This window comes from Chiloscyllium punctatum, chromosome 16 (genome assembly GCF_047496795.1).
Source record: "Chiloscyllium punctatum isolate Juve2018m chromosome 16, sChiPun1.3, whole genome shotgun sequence".
Taxonomy (NCBI): Eukaryota; Metazoa; Chordata; class Chondrichthyes; order Orectolobiformes; family Hemiscylliidae; genus Chiloscyllium; species Chiloscyllium punctatum.
Genome location: NC_092754.1, coordinates 42097068 through 42120704, shown reverse-complemented (window position 1 = coordinate 42120704; position 23637 = coordinate 42097068). Strand labels below are relative to the sequence as shown.

At 40.5% G+C, this 23637-nt stretch overlaps 1 protein-coding gene across 1 annotated transcript in view; it reads right to left on the bottom strand.

The window, feature by feature from the left end:
* Positions 1-19452: 19452 nt before the first annotated feature.
* Positions 19453-23637, bottom strand: part of LOC140486863 (tyrosine-protein kinase STYK1) — a 97550-nt gene continuing 93365 nt past the window's right edge. The window contains exon 10 of the mRNA XM_072585913.1: positions 19453-21047. Coding sequence (XP_072442014.1) covers positions 20876-21047 — 172 coding nt within the window. The 3' untranslated portion in view covers positions 19453-20875. The remainder of the gene's footprint in view (positions 21048-23637) is intronic.

Genomic DNA, 23637 nt, shown 5'->3' with positions numbered 1-23637 from the left:
CCAGAAATTAAATATATCGTGATTGTCATCACCATCCTCTTATATGGACTAGAATCACATATGTTGTGCCAATAATAAATGTAACTCTTAAGTTCATCCATTATGATCATCAGGTGACAGTGAGAATTTGGAGAACCCGGAGTAGGACTGGGGTGGACACAATTAAAAGTCACAACACCAGGCTATAGACCAACAGGTTTATTTAGAGGCACTAGCTTTCAAACACTGCTGCAACCACATGAAGCAGCAGCGCTTCGAAAGCTAGTGCCTCCAAATAACCTGTTGGACTATAGCCTGGTGTTGTGTGATTTTTAAATCAGGTGACAGGACAGCATCACAAAGAAAATTGACAGAACCAATGTTCCCAGTCTTAAAGCATTCTCTTACAGTGCCAGTTGCATTCAGCTGGCACATATCATGCATTGAGGATTCCAGAATGCCAAAAGGCGTTGGTGAGGCTGCATTGGAGTATTGTGTTCAGTTTTGGTCATCTTGCTGTAGGGATGTTATTAAACTGGAAAGAGTGCAGAAGAAATTTAAAAGGCTGTTGCCAGGACTGAACAGTCTGAGTTATAGGGAGAGACAAGCTAAGACATTTTTCTTTAGAGCATAGGAGACTGAGGGGGGAATCTTATTGAAGTGTATGAAATCATGAGAAGCATGGATAGTATGAATGCACTCCGTCCTTTCCCAGGATTGGGGAATCAAGAACTAGAGGGCATCAAGTTTAAGATTAGAGGGGAAAGAATAAAAGGGTACCTGAGGTGCAACTTGTTTTTATACGCAGAGGTTGGTACACACAGGGTACCAACCTCTGCGAGTGGTTGCCAGTGGTAATGGTTGAGGCGGGTATATTAATAACATTTAAAAGGCATTTGGACAAATCAACTCATCCTAAACAAGAGTCACTGGATTCAAAATGTGACTTTTTTTCTCAATAGATTCTGCCAGTGTAGTTTCTCTAGCACAAATTGTTTTAGTTTCTGATTTCCAGCATCTGCAGTTGGTTTTGCCCAATCTCTCTGTTTTAAAAGCAGTGTCCATTTTCCTCACTTTCATTCTAGAATCTGCAAATTGTTTCATTTCTGCTTTACATCAGTCCCTGCTGGCTTCAACCTTGATGATACTAAACAAAATGGTGTTCTTAGAGGCCATACTGCTGCCAGAGACAATAGACATCTCAAATTATCTGCTAATTTTGTTCTCATTTCTTACACAAGAACTTGCTTCCATTGGCAAACCCTCATTTCCCATGAGCTGCACAAATTAATCTGGGGCAGGCATGCCCTGGGGAACAATGAACTTTTTGAATGCCTTCAGAGAATGTCTACTATCAGCCATGCCAAATTTAGTTTTTTTTTAAAGAAACCAAAATTTTCAAAACAAGTTTATTCACAGTTTGAATTATTCAGAGTGGAAAATTGCCCAGGTATGCAGTATGCTAATAGCAGGACAAATTCAATAAGCCAATTGCAGCACACTGTACAACCATCAGTAAAGCAATACAAGGTATCAATGACCGAGCTATCAAGAAACATTTACTTAGCAATAACATGCCCATCGATGCCCAGTCTGATTTCGACTTGGGACTCTCATAACATGGGAAGGGAATGGAATTCCAGAGGTAAGGTGAGAATAACCATCTTGGCTGTTTTTGATCAATAAAGGAGCCTTTGTCAAATTAAAGCCAATGAAAACCTGGTATAAAATTATCCACTAGTTAGAGTGATCACTAGTTCAAAGCCAATCAATTCAACACAGAATACATCTGGGAGTTATTCAAGGTGGTTACCAGAGACAAACGTGTCTTGGGGAACAATGAATGTCTATGACTTTCACTTCAGTGGATATCAGCTATGTCAACTGCTTCATGACCTTTCTACCAACATGTGCACTTAGGTGGGGATGTTCACTGATGATTATGGTCATTAATTCACAGTATGTCTGATTAAGTGTACCTTGCATACATGCAGCAAAAGTTGACCAGCATTAAGTTGATAAGTAATGTCGCTAACGATAGAATGTTACAGTACTCTTCAACATTCAATGGCATCAGCATCACTGAATTTCCCCTCAGCAACAAACTGTGTCACCATTGATCATAAATTTTAGAATCATAGAATCCCTAGACTGTGGCCATTCAGCCGTCAAGTCTACTCTGACACTCCAATGAGCATCCCATCCCACTATCCTATTGCAGCTGTACTCAATTGTAACCCTGCATTTCCCATGGCTAATCCACGTAGCCTGCACATCACTGGGCACAATGGGCAATTTAGCATGGTCAATCCACTTAACCTGCCCATCTCTGGACTGCAGGAGGAAACCAAAGCACCCAGAAGAAACCCCTTCAGACAAGGGACAATGTCTATATGCAGTTTGCACAGTCGCCTATGGGTGGAATAGACTCCAGGTCCCTGGCATTGTGAGGCAGTAATGCTAATCACTGAGCTTCCATGCCACCTATCCAACTACATAAATACTGCAAATGGAAAAGTTGGATATTGTAAAGTGATTAACTCACTAACTCTCCCACAAAAGCACAAGTCAGGTGGAGTACTCTCTACTTGCCTGGATGAGTTCAGCTGCAATAATCAAGAAATTGAAAACTGTCTAGAATAAAATTGCTTGTTTGAAGTGATACATTATCCACCAAATTAAGCATTTAATCTTTCCACTACCAGTTCACAATGGTTGTAGTACATACCAATTGTAAGATGCATGGCAGCAACTTACCAAGGCTCGTGCAACAGCACCTTCCAAAATAGAGGCCTAAATGGTGTGGTTCAAGGTGACAGTGCACTATGACTTCCTAAAGGACAGTTTCAGGTCTGCAACAAATACATGCTGGAGCCACCCACGTATAATGAGCGGATAAGAGAAAAATCACAGAAGCATCAATACTGGCAAGATATTGAATTAAGCTAACTCAGACGAAGACAATAACGTTATTAAATAAACAATCCAAACAAAAGCAAAGTACCATTAGCACTGGAAATTAGAAATAAAAACTAGAGGAACTCTGAGTCCGGCAGCATCTCTGGAGAGAGAAACAGAATTGATGCTGAGTCCACTGAGTATGACTGTTCTGAAGAAGAATCAAGAGTCAAGTGATTTTTAATATGCCTGTAGAGACCATAGTGCCTTATCGTCAGAGTGAATCATGAACTCTCTTTGAAGAGTTACAATCTTATTTCATAACCATTATAATCTGTATTTGTAACAAGCAAGGATGAAACAATGGAGAAAGCAAACCAAAACATTGACCACAGGACCATTGCAAATTGTTAGCATAGTCCAAGTAACTGTACCTTGGTCACTGCATCACTAATATAATCTTTGGTTGAGAATGGAAGCCAACAGCTATCTTGCAGAAGAATCCCAAAGAGCAAGAGGCACCCCATTGTTACTTTGGCTGTCTTGGCTTTGCTGCACATCTTTTGAAAAGCCACTATGTTGAGCATTCCTCACCTTGCCATAGCACAATGGAGAGGTTGTAGAACAATGGATTGCAACTAGAAAACTGATGGCAGAAAGCAAACAGGAATACTAGGAGGGAGAGCTGACTGAGAGAGGGAGAGAAGAACAGACTGGGGTTTTGCTGTTGTTTCACAATTCCAATATGTTTAGTTGGTTAAAGATATGAACAGATATCAAAAGTCACCTTATTCTACACATTGGAACATTTAATACAAAACATTTCACTTTGAAGTGTGGATAGTTAGCTAATAGCTAATTTTGAATATGAATTCTAGATTAAGCAAGTCAACAGTATTTTACTACTTTACCAAAGGCAAAGTAGATGTGGTTTCTTCTGTCTTCAGTGAACACCCATGCGTTGTATTTTTAGAGTTTTCTGGTGAACACAATCCTGGAATTCAAGGAAATTGGTGATAGCATCACAGAACATTTCATAATATTGATTTATATCATCATGGCCAAAGGGCAAGAAAAGAAATTCTAAATAAAACAGTATTCTCTTCCACATTTTCATGTTTTTTTAAGTTCTGTTTCTTTTTTAAAAATTGCCTTATCCAATTCAAAAGTGAAAATAATCGCATGATCTTATTTCCAGAATCTTGTGAACCTTCTGCATTGTCAAGACATTTCTAATAAAGTTAACTTGAAAATAAACCACCTGCTTCCAGCCACCTCTGGACAAAATAGTAGATATCAAAGCTCAAATACATTTTGTAACTCCTTAACATCTCAAATCTCAATGATTGCAAGTGGGGTGGTGTGTGTGTGGGGGGCGGTGGAAGTAATTAACTTAATAAGGAAATTATTCGACACTGACCTCATGGAAGTTGCAACTTTTAATACCTGTGATTTACCAGAACTTGGAATTTATAACCCATTTCCTCCCTAGTCTGTCTTCCTTAATTTCTCAAGTGTATGTAATGGAATATCAAAGTAATTGTCCTGCATTTTAAATGGTTTGTTAATAGACCCCATCTCAGATTCCATCTTAAAAAGGATTTTGCTGTGGGTTCATCATTAAAATGTGAATCCGAAAACTAGATTTTAGAAAACATCCTTTCCATTTCTAGCAAGGGACAGCAATTTTTTTTAAAAATTGGAATAAGTAATTCAAATACTGATTGTCTTATGCTCAAGATAGGAAAAGCAATCAATCAATCAATCAATGTGAAATCATCCCACTCTCCATTTGTTCCATGACAATCCAAGATGGAGGAGGGGAGAAATTCGTGGCTTTTTATTTTAGGTATTTTCAGATTGGAGCTGACTTACTTGAATGTTTGGGGCAGTCATTACTATTTTAGAAGCTGTTGCATTGTTGAGGAACTTGGTGTGGGGATGGGATGGGGGGGGGGGGGGGGAGTGGAGAAATAATCAAAATAAAGGTACTTTTAAAATGGGAGGAATTGAGTATGCAGGTACCACATGGGAGGCGAAGAGAGAAGCTATGAACCTGCATAACTGCCTGCCTCTGCTGTTTAGTGACAATTATCTCTGGAAATGGGGGTTCTTAAAAGAATAAACAAACAGTGAAATTCACAGCTGAGGGGACCTCTGGAGAACTGCTCACAGTAGGGGAATAGCTAAGAGTTTCTTTTCAAGATTAACATTTCTTTTCGTAAATCGACAACAGCTTTGTTTCTCTGTTTATTGAGCTCTATCTCCTGACTAAACTTTAAAAATATTAAAAAATTGGTACTAAGTTATCCTGGAGCATTGTTTTTAGAGCAGTAGGACTGTGCTATTTTCTGGGTCTGTAGATTGCTCAGGTACAAAGATGGCCTTTAACAATGATGTGCTTTTCCTGTCAGATGTGAGAGATTAGGGAGAGTTTCCACATTACTGATAGTTATGTCTGCAGGAAGTGTATTTGGTTGTGAATCCTATCGGATCGCAAGGATCAGTTGAAGCAACAGAGGCAACGAGGCATTTACAGAAGCTAGGGCATTTGATGGATGGCACTTTCAGGAAGGTAGAAAAACCACAGATATAGTCTGGTAGATGGATTACCGGTCGGAGGGGTAGGTAGGTAGCGCACAAGTCTCCTGTGGCTATCCTCATCTCAAACAAGTATGCTGTTTTGGAAAATGTAGGGGGTGCTGGACTCTCAGGGAAATGTAGCACTGACAACCAAGTTTCTGGTACAGAGACTGGTTCCACTGTAACCAGGGGTACACCAGGTTCTGAGTGATAGATTGTGATAGGGGACTCTTTAGTCAGAGGCACAGAGATGTTTCTGTGGCTGACAATGAGACATCAGAATGGGGTGTTTTCCTCTCTGGTGCTGGGATGAAGGATGTCCCAGAGAGGGTGGAGAATATTCTCAAAGGGGAGAGGGATCAGCAGGAGTTCGTTGTCCACATTGGAACAAACAGCATTGGAAGAGAAAAGGACAAGGTTCTGAGGACAGAATATAGGAAATTATGCAGCAGGTTAAAATGTAGGTACAAGGGTAATAATATCTGGATTCCTCCCAGTGCTATGTGCTAGAGAGAGTAGGAATAGATGGATAGAGCACCAGAAATGTGTGACTGAGGAGTTGGTGCAAGGGAGGAGGATTCACATTTTTGACTCATTGGAATCTCTTCTGGGGTAGAAGTGACCTATATAAGGAGGACAGGTTGCACCTGAATTGGAAAGGAACTAAAGTACTGACAGGGGGATTTGCTAGAACTACACAGGAGGTTAACAAAACTAAGGGGAGGAATGGGATCCAGAGGGAGAGAGAGAGAGCAAAGAGATCATTATGAGGCTGATGCAGTTAGGGATAAGAGCAAGTCAAGCAGTCAAGGCAGGCAGGAGCAAAGTAGAGAACAAGGTAAGACTGAAATTAAACTGCATTTATTTCAATGCAGGATGCCTGAGAGACAGGGCAGATGAACTCATGGTTGGGAATATGGGACTGGGATATCATAGCTATTTCGGAGATGTGGCTCAGAGTTGGCTGGAATTGGCAGCTAAATGTTCCAGAGTATAGATGCTGTCAGAAGGATTGAAAGGGGTGGCAAGAGGTGAGAGGGAGTGGTGGTTTTGATTAAGGATAACATTACGGCTATACTTACAGAGGATATTCAGAGAAGTATGGCCACTGAAGTTATTTGGGTAGAACTGAGAAATAAGAAAAGGAATGATTATTGGGATTGATTATATGGACCCCCTAATAGTAGTCAGGAAATTGAGAAGAAAATTTGTAAGGAAATCTCAGTTATCTGCAATAATAAGGCTGTTATGGTAGGAGATTTTAACTTTCCAAACATACACTAGGACTGCCATAGTATTAAGAGCTTGGATGCAGAAAGATTTGTTAAATGTGTACAAGAAAATTCTCTTACTCAGTATGTGGATGTACCTACTAGAGAAGAGCAAAACTTGACCTTTTCTTGAAAAACAACACAGGGCAAGTGACTGAGGTGTCAGTGGGGGTGCACTTTAGGACCAGTGATCAGAATTCTATCAGTTTTAAAATAGTGAAGGACAAGGATAGACCGGATCTAAAAGTTTAAAAATTCTAAATTGGAGAAAGGCCAATTTCAACTGTATTAGGCAAGAACTTTCAAAAGCTGATTGGAGGTGGGGGGGGGGGGGGGGGGCAGATGTTCGGAGCCAAAAGAACAGCTTGAAAATCGGAAGCCTTCAAAATGAGATAATGAGAGTCCAGACACCGTATGTTCCTGTTAGCATGAAGGGTAAGGCTGGTAGGTGTGGGGAGTGCTCAATTTCTCTAGTCAGAGGAATTGAGGTTTTGGTCAAAAACAAAGAAGGAAGAATACGTCAGGTATAGAAGATAGTGTTTGAGTGACTCCCAGAAGAGGACAAGGCAGTAGGAGTTTACTTAAGAAGGAAATCAGGAGGACGAAAAAGGGGCATGAGGTATCTTTGGCAAATAGGGTTAAGGAGAATCCAAAGGGATTCTACAAATACATTAAAGACATAAGAGTAACTAGGGAGAGAGAGTAGGACCCCTTAAAGATCAGCAAGGCTGCCTAGGTGTGAACTGCAGGAGATGTGAGAGATACTAAATGAGTATTTTGCATCAGTATTCAACTGTGGAGAAGGTATGGAAGCTAGAGAACGTGTGAAAGCTAGAGAACGTGGGGAAATAAATGGCAATATCTGAAAATATTCATATTACAGAGGAGGAGATGTTGGACATCTTAAAACACAAAGTTGGATAAAGCCCCATGACCTGATCAAGTGTACCCTAGAACCTTGTGGGAAGCTAGGAAAGTAATTGCTGAGATACTTGTATCGATAGTCACAGGTGAGGTGCCAGAAAGATGGAAAGGAGAAGCCAGGGAACTATCGACTGGCGAACCTGATATCAGTGGTGGGCAAGTTGTTGGAGGGGATTCTGAAGGACAGGATTTTCATGCATTTGGAAAGGCAAGGACTGATTAGGGATAGTCAATGTGGCTTTGTGTGTGGGAAATAGTGTCTCGCTAACTTGATTGAGTTTTTTGAGGAAGTGACAAAGAGGATTAATGAAGGCAGAGCAGTGGATATAATCTATATGGAGGTCAGTAAGGCATTTGACATAGTTCTGCATGGTAGACTAGTTAGTAGGTTGGACCACATGGAATATAGGAAGAACTAGCTATTTGAATGCAGAACTAGCCCATAGGTAGGAGACAAAGGGTGGTGGTGGAGGGTTGTTTTTCAGACGAGAGGCCTGTGACCAGCAGTGTGCCACAAGGATCAGTACTGGGTCCACTGCTTTTTGTCACTTCTATTATTAATTTGGATGTGAACATAGGAGGTATACTAAGCAAGTTTGCAGATGATGACACCAAAATTGATGGTGTAGTGGACATCGAAGAAGGATATCTGAGAATACATTGGAATCTTCATCACATGAGCCAATGGGCTGAGAGGTGGCAGATGGAGTTTAATTTAGATAAATGAGAGGTGCTGCATTTTGGAAAAGCAAATCAAAGCAGGACTTAAACACTTAATGGTAAGGTCTTGGGGAGTGTTACTGAACAAAGAGACCTTGGAGTATAGGTTCATTGTTTCTTGAAAGTGGAGTCACAGGTAGATAGGATAGTGAAGGCAGCATTTGGTATGCTTGCCTTTATTGGTCAGTATATTGAGTATAGGAGTTGGGAGGTCATGTCACAGATGTACAGGACATTGGCTGGGCCATTTTTGGAATATTGCATTCAATTCTAGTCTCGTAGCTATAGGAAAGATATGAAACTTGAAAGGGTTGAGAAAAGATTTAAGGATGTTGCCAGGGTGAAGGATTTGAGCTATAGGGAGAGGCTGAATAGGTTGGGGCTATTTTCTCTCAAGCATCAGGAGGCTGAGAGGTGATCTTCTCAAAGCTTATAAAATCATGAGAGGCATGGATAGGGTGAATAGACAAGGTCTTTTCCCCAGTGTGGGGAAGTCCAAAACTAGAAACCATAGTTTTAAGGTGAGTTGGAGGGTGGGGAGGGCTTCAAAAGGGATCTGAGGGGAAACTTTTCATGCAGAAGGTAGTGCATGTATGGAATGAGCTGCCAGACAAAGTAGTGGAGGCTGATATAATTACAACATTTTAAAAGGCATCATCAGGATTGGTTACATGAATAGGAAAGGTTGAAAGGGATATGGGCCAAATTCTGGCAAATGGGACTAGCTTAATTTAGGATATCGGGTTGGCATGAACAAGTTTGACTGAAGGGTCTGTTTCTGTGCTGTACATCTCTATGTCTCTGACTGTAAAATTAAAACAACTACTAGTAAGTTTTCAGGGTTAGTCCATGATGGTGGACAAGGAACCCTGTGGAGTTTGCTTTGTAGTTCCCACTGTCTTCAATTGCAGTATTGAAGTAGTCAGTTGTTATTGCAGAGAATAAGACTCCAATGCTCAAAATGACATCTGCAAATTGGCAAAAATGAGGACTGCAGATGCTGGAGATCAGAGTCTAGATTAGAGTGATGCTGGAAAAGCACAGCAGGTCAGGCAACAGCCCTTCATCAGGAATGCATGATTGTCTGCAATTTCCCAGTCCTGTTTTGCAATGTGATTTGCTTCATGGGTAAACACAACTCGGTAATACAAGTATATTCAAGCAAAGTTAATTACTCATTTACCAAACATACTAAGGAACAGATGGGATCCAACTTCAATCTTGGTTTTTTAAAAATCAGTCGAATTATACTCATCTGCTACCCCACTCTGTTAGCAACCTTTTTCTCTTCTGTTTACTGTAATATTGTCCTGTATCTGCTATCCATTCCCTCTTCTTCATTTCCCTACTACTCTCTCCCCATTTACGGTGTTTTCTGATTTTACCTTGTAGGTTATTCCCTCTTTGTGTCTCTTCTCTCACTCTTTGCTTTTCTATTCCAGCAATCTCCAGTCTTTTACAGCTACTCCAGCAATATCTTGTAGTTATCCAAAAGTGTCCATAAGGCAAGCATACACATATAGCTTCTACGGATCTGATCAATCAATTGTACAATAAGCCATTCAACACCCCTGAAACACTGATCAGTGAGTTGCATAAGTTGGCCATCCACTCCTGACCTTGAAATCGACCAATTAGTGTCCATGGAAGCGTAGCAACGCCAAGGTCACAATAGGGCTGAGCAGAATTTATCAACTCAGGGTCCATTTCACTCCGATTAATTGCTTTAGAATGAAATTTAATAAAACAGAATTCCAAGCTACAAGCTGGCCAGAAACAGCTGGCGGTTGTCTTAAGGATTTAATTTCTTTCAGAGTGAGCAAGGTTGCCCATGATAAATACTTTAATCTAGCAACAGCTAGCATTTTCTAACACAAGTTTTGACAGGTTGTCACCTCACTGAAGTGTTTAGCCATTTAGTAAATGGAGCTTACAACATCAGACTAAAAACAAATAAAAGTGTATTTGAATGTTGTAACAATTTTTTTAAAAATCAATCTCACTGCTATATCCAATCTGAACTTCATTCCTTAATTTTATCAAACAATATCTTAGTGAGTCACTAGTAATGTGTTAAAGTGAAAGTAGTGTTATGTGGAAAGATTCTATGCTTACTGGGAGTACAAATGTTTACATACCTGTGAACATGTCACCTATTTACCCATAACAAATGCATCCTCTGGCAATTCGAGTTAAGCTTGGAATTGATAACTTTGTAATTGACCGTCCAGATGCAAGAAACTAAAATTCTAGCCAACAGCACTTATCTGACAGAGTGAGCAACAAGATCATGGGCTATCATATACTGATGAGCAACATTAAAATATAGGATAAATATTCCAGTCTCCAACTCTTTCTTCTTTTCGGTTCTCTTAGTGAGCTTATAATGAGCAGCTGATCAAATAATCATCAGTTTTCTGGTCTGCGAAAGTTAAAGTTTGCTCCTATGTATCTTATTAACAAATTTTAAAAAAACAATTTTGCCAGAAGCAAATTTTGCAGAGTCTTGATGTTAAAAACATAGTTGCTAATTAATAGAATTAAACTCAGAATTGAATTGATATGGATCAAAACATCAATACTGGAATTCTTTTCTCATGCCAATTAGTGTAGGAGGTAGACGATGGACATGGCTGTCTCTGTTTCCAAAGCCAGACTTTATTGGAATGGACCTGTCACCAGAGGGTACTACTCTGCAACAGGTAGGGCTGACTGGGAGACCCACACCCCCGGCCACCACACACATTGTCTGTTAGTGCCAAAGGACGCTGGAGAAAGATTAACTTATAGGCATTGGCAATGGGATTCAAGGTCAACTATTCAGGAGCTTGGAAAGCAGAGACCGATGAACTGATGACTCAGCATAAAGTTCAGCAAGGGGCAGCACGGTGTCTCAGCAGTTAGCACTGCTGCCTCATAGCACCAGGGACCTGGGTTCGATGCCAGCCTGTCTGTGTAGGTTTCCTCCAGGTACTCCAATTTCCTCCCATTGTCGAAAGATGTGCATATCAGGTGAATTGGCCATGCTAAATTGCCCATAGTGTTCAGGGATGTGTAGGTTAGGTGTATTAGTCAGAGGTAAATATAGGATATTAGGGTGGTGGAATGGGTCTGGGTGGGATACTCTTCAGAGGGTCAGTGTGGACTTAAGAGCCGAAGGGCCTGTTTCAACAGTGTAGGGATTCTATTCTATCATATTTTACTACTGTTCAGGTTGTTTGAGCAAAAGTATTGAATTAGACAACCAGGCAGATGGAGAAAGCAGAGCAAAGCAGGCAGGCAGAGAAAATCAGAGAGATAGACAGAGATAGAGATGGAGAGACTGCAAAAGATAGAGCAAGAGATAGATGGGGGACACAGAGAGAGACAAAAACAAAGGGGATGGGGTGGAGAGGGAGTAAAAGAGACAGCGTAAGAGCAAGAAAAAGGGGGGAGGACAGAAGAGATGGGGGACGGAGTAAGTAGAGAAAAGTAGAGGAAAGATAGTGATAGATTAAGTAATTTGTCAAATGCAGTATAGTGTGATGTGGGTTTGTTCATTTTGTAATGGAGAACAAAAGATTATTATTTAAATGGAGAAAAACTGCAGAAAGCTGCAATACAAGGGACTTGGGGCGACTTATGCACAAAACACAAAGCACAGATGCAGCAGGTAATCAGGAAGGGCAAATGGAATGTTAGCCCTTATTTCAAAGAGGTTGGAGTATAACAGTAGGGATGTCTTACTGCAAAGGTGCTGGTGAGACGACATCTGGATCCTGTAAGACAGAAAAGGGGGATTTTTTTCTCTGAGGGCCATTGTTTTGTGGAATTTTCATTCCTGGAGAGCAAGGGTGTGCAAGAAACAAGGCCACTGAATTTTTTTTTAAGGCCAAGTTAAATTGACTAAGGAGTCACAGGGGTAAGCAGGAAAGTCGAGGTGAGGCCATATAACATTGCTGAGCAAGCTACGGAGGTCGAGTGACCTTTTATATTACCACACTCCTGAAGGGCTTTTGCCTGAATCGTTGACTCTCCTGCTCCTCAGATGCTGCCTAACCTGCTGTGCTTTTCCAGCACCACACTTTGACTCTATATTATCATGCCTAATTAACATGTTTGTATGTTTTTAGTCTATGTTTGAAGTATCACAGTTTTCGTTTCTAGTGATGTAGAAATGTTGATTGTCATCCTTAGCGTTACAGGAGCAAGATAGTTACTGATGGTGGTAGATGAACTGAAACTCTTCAAGGAAAGAAATATTTAGAAGGGTACCTGTTCCTTTGTATGCAGGTTAAATTTATATTGTGACTACATATTTTACTGTGAAGGTGAACCCCTATCTATTGTCATGATGGATTTCTGTTCAGGAGATTATTTAGCTGGGGACAAAGTATTGCTATCTCCGATGATTATGTGAAAGCTTCCCAAGGCTGTTGAAACTGAAGTAAAACGGAAACAAAACGTGTGACGTAGTGAAACCAATTACTTGTGCAAGTCTGATATTAAAATTGTTGTTCTGTCTGAAGATGTATTGAAATAGTCAATCTCAGGACATTGTTTTTTTTTTCTTAGCTTGCTGAGACAATGTTAATTGGATAAATTATGGAATAATAGATTAAAAATGCATCTACAATATTTAGCAAATCTGAGATACAACATACATTGCTCTTGTTGAGATAACGGAAAGCTGCACTTTGATAGAAAATGGAAAAGTTCTGCCCAGTGTTTACACTAGAGCTGCATAACAAGTACCTGGTGTTGAACAGGGAGGAAATTACAACTTTCTCCAAAATGGAATTGGAGAAACTTCATTTTGTGGAATAAGGAAAACTGGAGCAGACTGGGAGAACGTGAACCAAACAAAAATGGTGAAACCTCTAGGTTGAAGGTAAAAGCTCAAAATTACAATCTTAATGCAGCTGAAGAGAATTTTATTCAGCCGATGCGATTATATCTTTAAGCAAGATGAGGTGAATTCAATCGCCCTTCACAACAATGTGAATGTTTGTTTGAATTTTTTGTCAGAGACTTGAACGTTTTTTTAAACACCATTCAGAGTATGGTCATCTCGCAAGGAATTAAGGGATATGGGAGAATGCGGGTAAGTAGCAGTGAAATGCCCATCAGCCATGATTGAATGGTGGAGTGAACTTGATGGGCCAAATGGCCTTACTTCCACACTCCTATTTCTTATGGTCGATCATCCAAATCAATCTCACATTCCTGCTTTCTCCCTATACCCTTTGACCCCTTTAGCCCTAAGAACTATATTTAAGTCTTTGGAAAATTTAATGTTTTTATCTCAAGCATTTTTCTGCAGACAATTCCACAGGCTTACCACTCTTCTTATCTCAGTCTGAAAAAGCTTATCCTGCTTTTTCAGTCTGACTGCACAAATAGGGAACAAAATTGAGATCAGATTTAAAATTCAAGCAAAATGATTAAGATAAACAAAGAGAAAAAGGAAGAACAGTGAATTCTGGAGATATGAAACACACAAAAACAGAAAGTACTGGAGAAACCCAGTAGGTCTGGCAGCATTTGTAGACAAAAAGCAATTGGTGTTTCATGTCCAGTAACCCTTCTTCAGAACCAGCAATGAAAAGGTGGTAATTATGAGCATTCTGCAGGACCTGCTCCCTATGAGTCACCCTGGTTGGCTCTTCCTCACACATGTCCCCACTGCACCTTACCATGCAATTGCAGCAGGTGTAAAACCTGTCTATTTAGTTGCTCTCTGCTCATTATCCAAGGCTGTAGACATACCTTCCATGTGAAGCAGTACCTGCAACTTCACTCAACTAGTCTCCTGTAGTCCTTGCTCACAACATAGTCTTCTCCACACTATGGAAACAAAACCCTGACTGGGTGATCACTTTGAACAACAGCTACATTCTGTCCATAAAGATGAGATTAGATTTGATTCCTACAGTATGGAAAAAGGCCCTTCAGCCCAACAAGTCCACACTGACCCTCCGAAAAGCGACCCACCCAGACCCATTCCCCTACCCCACATTTACCTCTGACACGATGGGCAATTTAGCATGGCCAGTTCACCTGACCTGCACGTCTTCAGATTATGGCAGGAAACCCACGCAGGCACGGGGGAGAATGTGCAAACTCCACACAGCCAGTCACCCAAGGTGGGAATTGAACCTGGGTCCCTGGTGCTGTGAGGCAGCAGTGCTAAGCACTGAGCCACCGTGCCATCCATAAAATTCTGCACTAATCCCCGAACTTCCCGTCACCTGCCACTTCAACACACCACTGTGCTCCCCAGTTACCATGTGTGTCTCAGGCCTGCTACAGTGCTCAGTGAGACTCAATACAAGCTGGAAGAATAGCCTTTCGTCTTGCACTTAGAGACATTACAGCCTTCAGGACTTAATGCAGAGTTCAACAATTTGAGTGTGAATACCACCTTCAGCGTCTATTGCTCACCCCTATACCCCAGATCCCATAATGACATTGATTGCTTTAAATAGAGCATAGCCTCAAACTAAGAGGGAGCAGAATTAGAATGAGTTGAAAAGGAACTTCTTTACCCAAAGGGTTGTGAATCTGTGGAATTCCCTACCCAGTGAATCATTGAATGTTTTAAGGCAAAGAGAGATTTTTGAACAGTAAGGGAATTAAGGCTAAAAGAGAAAATGCTGGAAAATCTCAGCAGGTCTGGCAGCATCTGTAAGGAGAGAAAAGAAGAGCTGACGTTTCGAGTCGAACTGACCCTTTGTCAAAACCAAATTTGGGAATTAAGGGTTGTGGTGAACAGGCGGGTAAGTGGAGCTGAGGCCACACAAAAATTAGCCAGGATCTTACTGAATGTCGAAGGCGGCACGGGAGGCCCGATGACCTACACCTACTCATATTTCTTATGTTCTTATTTTCACCCACACATAGCTCCATGATCCCATATCTATTCATTTCTTCCCTTACTAACCCAAGGCCTTCATCCGCCTTACTTTTCCTTTCCTTCTAATCTCTGGGCTCCCTCTCAATCTGTCCACTGAGTCCTCCTCCTACCCCCACCTGCCTTCCACCAGCAGAAATACCACCTTTTCCTAGCTGCCAGTTCCGAAGAAGGGTCACTGGACTCAATGTTAACTGCTTTCTCTCCACCAATGAATGATTGATTTATTGTTGTCACATATACCGAGGTACACTGAAAAGTGTTGCTTTCTGTGCTACATGGGCAGATTGTACAATATGCATCAGGGTAGCAGAACAGAGTGCAGAATGATGTTACAACTACAGAGTAAGTGCAGAGCGCACGAGAAATCAAAATTAACATATGAGAGGTCTGATCAAAAGTTTAATAAGTGGGGAAGAAGCTGTTCTTGAATCTATTCATATATGTGTGTTCAAACTCTCATATCTCCTGCCCAACAGAAGAGGGTGGCAGCCGGGAGTATAGATGGAATCAATGGATGAAAGTCTGGGCTGTGTTCTTGACTCTCTAGTTCCTTGTAGTCTTGGGAATTGCAGTTATCTTATGCTGTAATGCTGCCCACCTGCCAAGTTTCTCCAGCAATTCCTAATTGACTGTTTCAGAATGGTCATTGGCTGCTTTAAACAAGGGTAACCTGGTATCCACATTTGAAGGGGAGGTGGCGGATTTCATAGGATAACCAACAATGACAGGCAATCTCTTAAAGTTCCAGTTCATAATGATCTGCTCCCAAAAGCTAGATCGGCTGCTCACAATCAATATTGTTCATGGCAAAATTAACAAAACTGAATTGCAAAACCTTTGCATCAGAGACTGGACTGTATAATATACAGACTTATTTTAACAAAGAAAGGAACATAAATTGAAGTACAACCTTTCAACCAAACACATGGAAGAAAAAGACTATACAAAGTGGGAAAGGATGTCTCAAGAAGTTTTAAAGAAAGTGAAATCAATTGGTAGTAAAACAAACACATTTGCAACATAATTACAGCTCAATGCTTCATCCGGAGGCTCACTGATGATGTTACCAAGTATGGTGGCAAAACATCTGCAAATGAACCTTCCAGCTCGGCAAGCAAGCCCACATCCAGAACCTCAACCTGAGCTACAAATCTTCTCAAAACTCACTAACAGCTCAATTCACCTTCTTATGGATTAAGTTGTGGTGTCAATGCGAAATGTTTAATTTCAAATTGGGACAACATTAGCTATACACAGAATATAATATTATAAAGCTAAAAATTAAATATATGATGTTAAACTTTATATTTTGAAATGGTGTTAAAAATATGCTTACTTTAAATTGGGCTTTTCTGTTTGGAAGGAGAAGCAGATCGACTCATGCTGAGGAACACCTTTCTATGCAATTCAACTCTCCACTAACTTGACTGAAATTATAGCTAGCACAAAGCATGATGTTGTCACCAATCATCTCAATCTCAGGATACCACGTCATGGATTTCTCAGAGTCTATCCAAGGCCCAGCAATCCTGAGCTATTTACCAACAATCAGTCCATCACAAAGTAAAAGGTGGGGCTACTCACTTGTAGTTGAACAGAATTAGTAACATTCATACTGTTCAGATACTGGAGATGTCTATCTTCATTGCACAAAATGAACAGGACTTTGTTCAAATTTAGGCTGATATGCAGCAATAACATTTGTGGCTTACTGGTGATGGTCAATCTCTAATGACAGAATTGAACCATGTCACATTGAAATTTGATCCTACCCAAAACATCCTGTGCATTGAAGTTGAGTAGAAGCATAACCAGACCAGATACAAATACTGCAATTACAGCAAGTCACAGCTAAATTGTGGCGAACAACTCACCTCTCAAATCTCAAAAAGCCATTTATAAAGATTCAAGATAGGAGTGTAGTAAAATACTCTCCATTTACCTGTGTTAGTATGGCTTCAACAACATCTGAGAAGTAGGACTTCATTCAGGAGGAGGTAGCCTGCTGGGTTGATGAAGCAGCTGGAGATGGTTAGCCCGAAGACACTAGCCTTAAGCCCTCTTTGGATTCTTGTGATGCAGTGGTAGTGTCCCCACCTCAGAGCCAGGAGGCGAAGGTTCAAGACGCAGTTGCTTCACAGGTCATCACATCTCTGAACAGGTGGATGAAAAATATGCCCACCCTTAGGCACTCCTGCGGCCATATCCTGAGACTATGATTGACATCCAATGACAACCATCTTCCCATGTGCGAGATTATACTCCTATTACTGGAGAGCTTTTCCTCAATTCCACTAGGGCTGCTTGACATGACATGTATTGATGTCAAGGATAGTAAATTACTGAGTTCGGGTGTTTTCCCGGTGTTTGCAGAAAGACTGCAATGTGGTTTGGACCTAAATGGTCCGGTTGGAACCCCACATTGAGGACTGGTAAGCAGGTTATTGTTGGAAGGGATTAGTCAGCCCAGTTGGCAGGCTAACTGGTTTGTAACTTGCAGTGATGCCAACATTGTGGGTTCAATTCCCACACCAGCTGAGGTGACCACGAAGGATTCTCCTTCTCAACTTTCTCTCCCTTTATCCAAGGAATGATGACTCTCAGATTAAACCAGTTATCTTTCTCGGAGTGAGCAACTCTTTGGCCTGGTAGGACTGTTGTGCAATTGTGTCTTTACCTTTATTATTGTTGAAATGCCATACAATAGCTGCTGACAGGTGGCTCAGTGGTTAGCATTGCTGCCTCACAGCACCAGGGACTTGGATTCGATTCCGGCCTCTGGTGACTGTCTGTGTGGAGTTTGCACATTCTCCACGTGTCTGCATGGGTTTCCTCTGGGTGCTCTGGTCTCCTCCCACAATTCAAAGATGTGGAGGTTAGGCAAATTGGCTGTGCTAAATTGCCAATAGTGTTCAGGGTTGTGTAGGTCAGGTGCATTAGTCATGGAGCAAATGTAGAGTAATGGGGAATGGGTTTGGTTCGGATACTCTTAAAGGGTTGGTGTGGATTTGTTGGGCAAAGGGCATGTTTCCACACTGTAGGGATTCTATGATTCGACACCACAGTTCATCACTTTGTCAATAAATTGGCTAGATTAGATTTGGCTTCCTTTTTGTTTTCTCCAGGTGCTCCGGTTTCCTCCAAACATGTGCAGGTTGGGTGAATCAGCCACACTAAATTACCCATAGTGTTCAGGGATGTGCCAGTTAGGTACATTAGTCAGGGGTAAATGTGGAGTAATAGGGTAGGGGAATGGGTTTGGGTGGGTTACTCTTCAAAAGGGTCAGTGTAGACTTATTGGGCTTTTTCTACACTGTAGGGATTCTATTTCATGGACTACATCCCTGGACAATTTGATTGACTCACTGCCAGTATTGCAGTTGCACAGAAACAACTTGGCTAGAGATGTGATTCATTCTGGAGTGCAAGTCATCAGTACCACTACCGGCATGTTGTCAGGGCCTATAGTCTTTGCTATGTTGGTTTTAACACGATTTAAAGAAACATTTTGTTTAGCATTAATTACCAATAGCCAAACTCAGGCCAAGGTTTGTTTTCACTTGTTTATTGTTGTATTAATGTTTAACATTATGTTTTTGAATTAAGTTGGTGTGTTCACCCACTAGCCAAGCTGCTTGTAACAACCTATGCAGTCTAGTGTCATCAATTACTGTAGCAGATGGATCGAAGAGATATTAACTAAGTTAAGATGGCATCCTGCAGGTCATTATTAAAAACCTGCAAAATAAAGTTAAGAATCCTTCCTTTAGGAAACTATGCAAGAACGACAGTGAACTGAGAATGACCATAAACTGTATTGTGTGTTCATTACTAACCCAGTCCAAGAGCTCAAAGATTGGCTGACATGTCACCCAATGCTTTTAGATCATGATCAGCCATATTCTAAGATTACAGATATACTCCACACAGCAACCCTGGGGTGAACATCAAACTTTCCCATTGTGTAAAGATAAAAGGTAGCAACAGTAGAGCAGTGTAAATTTAGCCACACCTTCAGTTGCCAGGTACCATTCCTGGTCTGTATGGAGCGAGTTACTCTTCTGCAAGTCAGGAATGAGAGAACTGCATTTAGTTAGGTTAGAGTGTGTTCCCTGCCTCTCTTCCTTCAACCCACCCCCTACCCCCCCCCCACCCCCCCACCCCACCTCCACAATCCCAGGAGTGACCCCAGTGTAATGTCCCAGACAGTGCATGACCCTGGAGTAAAAATGAGGGGATTGGGATAGTTGATGAGCAACAGGCAGCAATTTAGAAAATGTGAACTTCAACTGAGGGTCATGAGGCATTATATTTTACAGCTGCAATCAGTCCTCAAAGGTCTGTTCATTTGGCAGTGCCCACTATCAGCTAAAGAATTAATTTAAAGGGATTTAGCAGTTGGTAACATTCAGCACAATGGTAGCCCAATGCTGATTCAGTGCTCATGGCTCCAAAATCTCAAATCTTAATCCCACTGGAGGTCATAACGTCAGCTGAGGCCTTCACTGCCACAAATAAATAAAGGATAGAAATGTCTACTGTGATTCTCTATTGATGATCAATCAAAAGGGTTTGTTGGGGGAAAGAGAAGAAAGAAAATGTGTAATCAAACGTAAAAACGGATAAAAGGTAGACACGCGCTATTAGCTGTTTCATACTGACTGCAGTGTTCCTACTTCCAACATATTAGTATTACTCAAGTGTGGATAAGTAATCAGATTTAATTTAACTTTTTTAAAAATCCAATTTAAATTTCTTGTCTGTACCTTTCAAATACAGATGTATTCTTTTAAAATGCAGCAGTTCCCATATATTCAGAAAAATGCACCAGGATAATAATACAAAATCACGAGACTCTCCCTCATTTGAACTGTCCCTTCCCAAAGTCCCCACAAACTGCCCCCAGTGTGCCTTATTATTCATTAAAAATACAGGGAGACTTTTCACGGCATCGCATCTTTCAGTGGCGGATTTGTTGAAAGTCACAAATCAGGTGGGAGAAGTCAGAAGGAAACCACTCCCCTCCCTCAGTTTGAAGTTGTTTAGAGAATGTATGCTATTGTGAGCAGTAAGATTGACAAGTACAGGCAATAGTTTAAAACAAACCTTTGCATTAATGGACCTTTAGCTATGGGCTCTGCCCATTGCTGATCATTACTTTAGGACTTACAGGCAGCTTTTATTCATTACATCCTGAACTATTCTTAGTCTCGGTTAATTGGTACACTGCCCTGACTGCAACAGTCATGTCGTCTTCTAGAACATTCCATTCTCTGCTATTGCCAAACAACAAAGAGCATTCATGCTGCTTTGGAAGTGAACTGGTTCCATATTAAACTGAAAATTCAGCTGTCACAAGAAATTCCCTGGAGAGCACAGCAACTTGCTGTTGCTTAGTTACCTCAGCTGATAATACCTCAAAGTCTTCGATCATATAAAATAGCATTCAGTCAAAGTGTATTCAAAGCTTTCACCAAGTTAGCAATTCCCATTTTCTCCAGCGAGGCAAGAATTCTGCTATCCAGCTTATTGTTCATTGTGGTCTTCAATCGAGCACTTGCTTTCACACATCTGTTGACAGTTTAGCCATAGCCTCATTCCTCAGTCAGAAAACCCCAGCAGCTTGTTTGTACTGGTTAAGGTCCAGCTCATCAGCTACTTGCAGCAACTTAATTTCATCAGCATTGCTCATCAAGGCCTCCAGTTTGTTAGTCAAATCAGACCAGTTTGGCCTTTCATATGGTTTCCACTGCCAGCACTGTTTCATCAAGTCATATCTGGTGGGGAAGCAGAGGGGTAGGGAGAAAAGTTTCATTTAAAAAGGTTACAGTTCAAATTTTCAGATTATTTTATTTAGAAATGTATTCTATTTTGTTATATGCATGGTGATTAACATGGACTGTACATTATTCCTTTTAACAGTTGGGAAGATAACGAATTATTAAATAATGCTTAATCTCTCCTTACTTCACAGAGACTAAATTCCCTGTAAGAACAAATATCACTTTAATGCAATAAAGTAGGATTTGCTGTATTAATACTTATATCTTGATAATTCAGAGGATGCCAACACTAATGTTTTTGATTGTGTTTCATTTGGTTCGAAGGGTGTATAAAGTTAAAGAAACTTCAAGGTTCAAATCTACCCATCTTTGACAGTGGCAGGAGATAGAAAGAGAATAATTATCAAAACATATAGGATCTAGGGCCTCAAATGTTGGGTACACAAATATAGACGTTATGCTGAACTTTTATAAAGATCTGGTGAGACCACAGAATGTTATATCGTGTTGTGGTTATAAAGCTATGGTCCTCAGTAGCATTCACAAGAGATTTACTAGAACGCTTTCCACAGTACAGGGGATTTTAGCTTTAAGATTAGATTGGAGAAGCTAAAGGAATTCTCCTTGGAGCTAAGGAGACAGTGATTTGATAGAGGTGTGTAAGATTGTGGTAGGATTAGATAGGGCAGGATAAAAGCTGTTCTCATTAGTCCTTAATAAAGCCAGGTGAGAGAGTCACAGCTTTAAAAGGTTTGGGGAAGAAATACAGAAGAAATGTGATGATGAACATGTTTAGGCAGCAAATGGTTAGAGCCTAAAACTTGCTGCCTATATTTGCCTCTGTGCCACTATGACTCCATGTTCATTTGAGATAAAATAAACTGGGTAAGCCATGAAGAAGTAAGGAAGAATTGGCTCAAAAGGGTTGAATGGTTCTCTCTCATTCCACTCATTTTCAACCTTCAGGTCAGAGATCAGATTAAACATTCCACATAGATAAATTTGTAATGCAAACTCAATGAAAACTATACACCCAAATCTAGGAGACAACATTGGGCAACACAAAAGAACAGTGGTCAAGTCATGCATCTGGCAGTACCATATCAGAGCAGCTCAAGGGATCTGTAATTGGAATATCAATTCTCTCATCTCTCCTGTAGGAATGGTCACATCAAGACAATGAATGGATTGGGAAATTACAGACAGTCCAACACATCCATCCAACTTGGCAAGGATCACAAAGGACTGAGCACTATTCTCCTGGGTCAGCGCTACACCACAGACATTTTATTCTGTCCTTGTCAGACTGTATGACCAGATCTAGACAAAGTAGAGTATTACTGAATGGTTCCCTCATGATCAAGAGTTTAAAGAGAAAAAACAAATCAATTCAATTTGGATGAATTGTGTTATGTACAGAATGAAAAATCCAACACACCCCAAATCTAAAGTGCAGAATCTCAAAACATTTTTAATTAAATTAGATCAACAATGAGAGATTTTCTTGAACAGAAAATTCTATAGAGTAAGGGTGGAAACTCGAACTCAAAAACCTTTTGGATTTCAGGAACAGTGACTAAAAAGTGCATAAAAATACTTAGAATTCTTCCAGTAAATTTTGTGTGAATGATGGAAGATTAAGAATTAGGTTTTAACAGATGAAAAATGAACAGCATAGGATGCCATCCATTAGGTGAGTGATGAGCTTTCGTCAGATGCAAACAACCACGTGGTTTGGTGTGGGATGTGTTCACTGAACAATTGTCGGGACCAATTTGTTCTGTCACATTGGATGCTGAAATGCTTGGGGATTGTTTCTGGTGATAGCTACGTCTGATTCAAGTTATCCCGTGAATTCCATGGCCATAGAAAATTATTGTTGCATCATAAAGCTAATGCTTGCTCACTCTTATCACTACAAGATCTAAACTCTAGCCAGGAGAGCTCCATATCTCATTTTCATTATCATCTTTCAGCATTACTCAAATCTCACCTCCAGATTTGATATGCAATAATTACAGCTCAGGAAACGTGCATTTATCCCATGATGCCTGGTCAGGACCCTCAAAAATCTTCAGTCTTTTATATTCTTTGAATTCAAATTCCATTTTAAATTGAAGAAAAATCTGCCTCAATCATGAGTTAATAGCCTTTCACTTAAATATCTTTCGAACATTCCCTTTACTTTTTTTTTGAGTTAACCCTGATTCAATCCCCACGCGTTACAGATTCGCCAACAGAAACAAGTCTGCCCAACTTTATTTAAAACCTTTGAAATAATCTTGAAACTTTTTAAACAAATAATGCATGTAAGTGTTTTCTGAAGTCATTGTGCAGAGTGTCACAGTCAGTATAGAACTTGACCCAACAGGTAGTTTTGTTCATTAGATCACTTTGGACCCCAAACAAAACTCAATGAGTGTTCCTGGAATTTTGCCAAATTGGCAAAATGGAGCATTGGTGTCTTTGAAAACAGAAATTATAATGCAAGAATAAAAGTATGTTTTGCTTCAAACCTGGTTGTTTGACCAATCAGAACAAAGGCTTATACCTGCCTTTAAAAATAAAAAAAGTTGGTATGTAG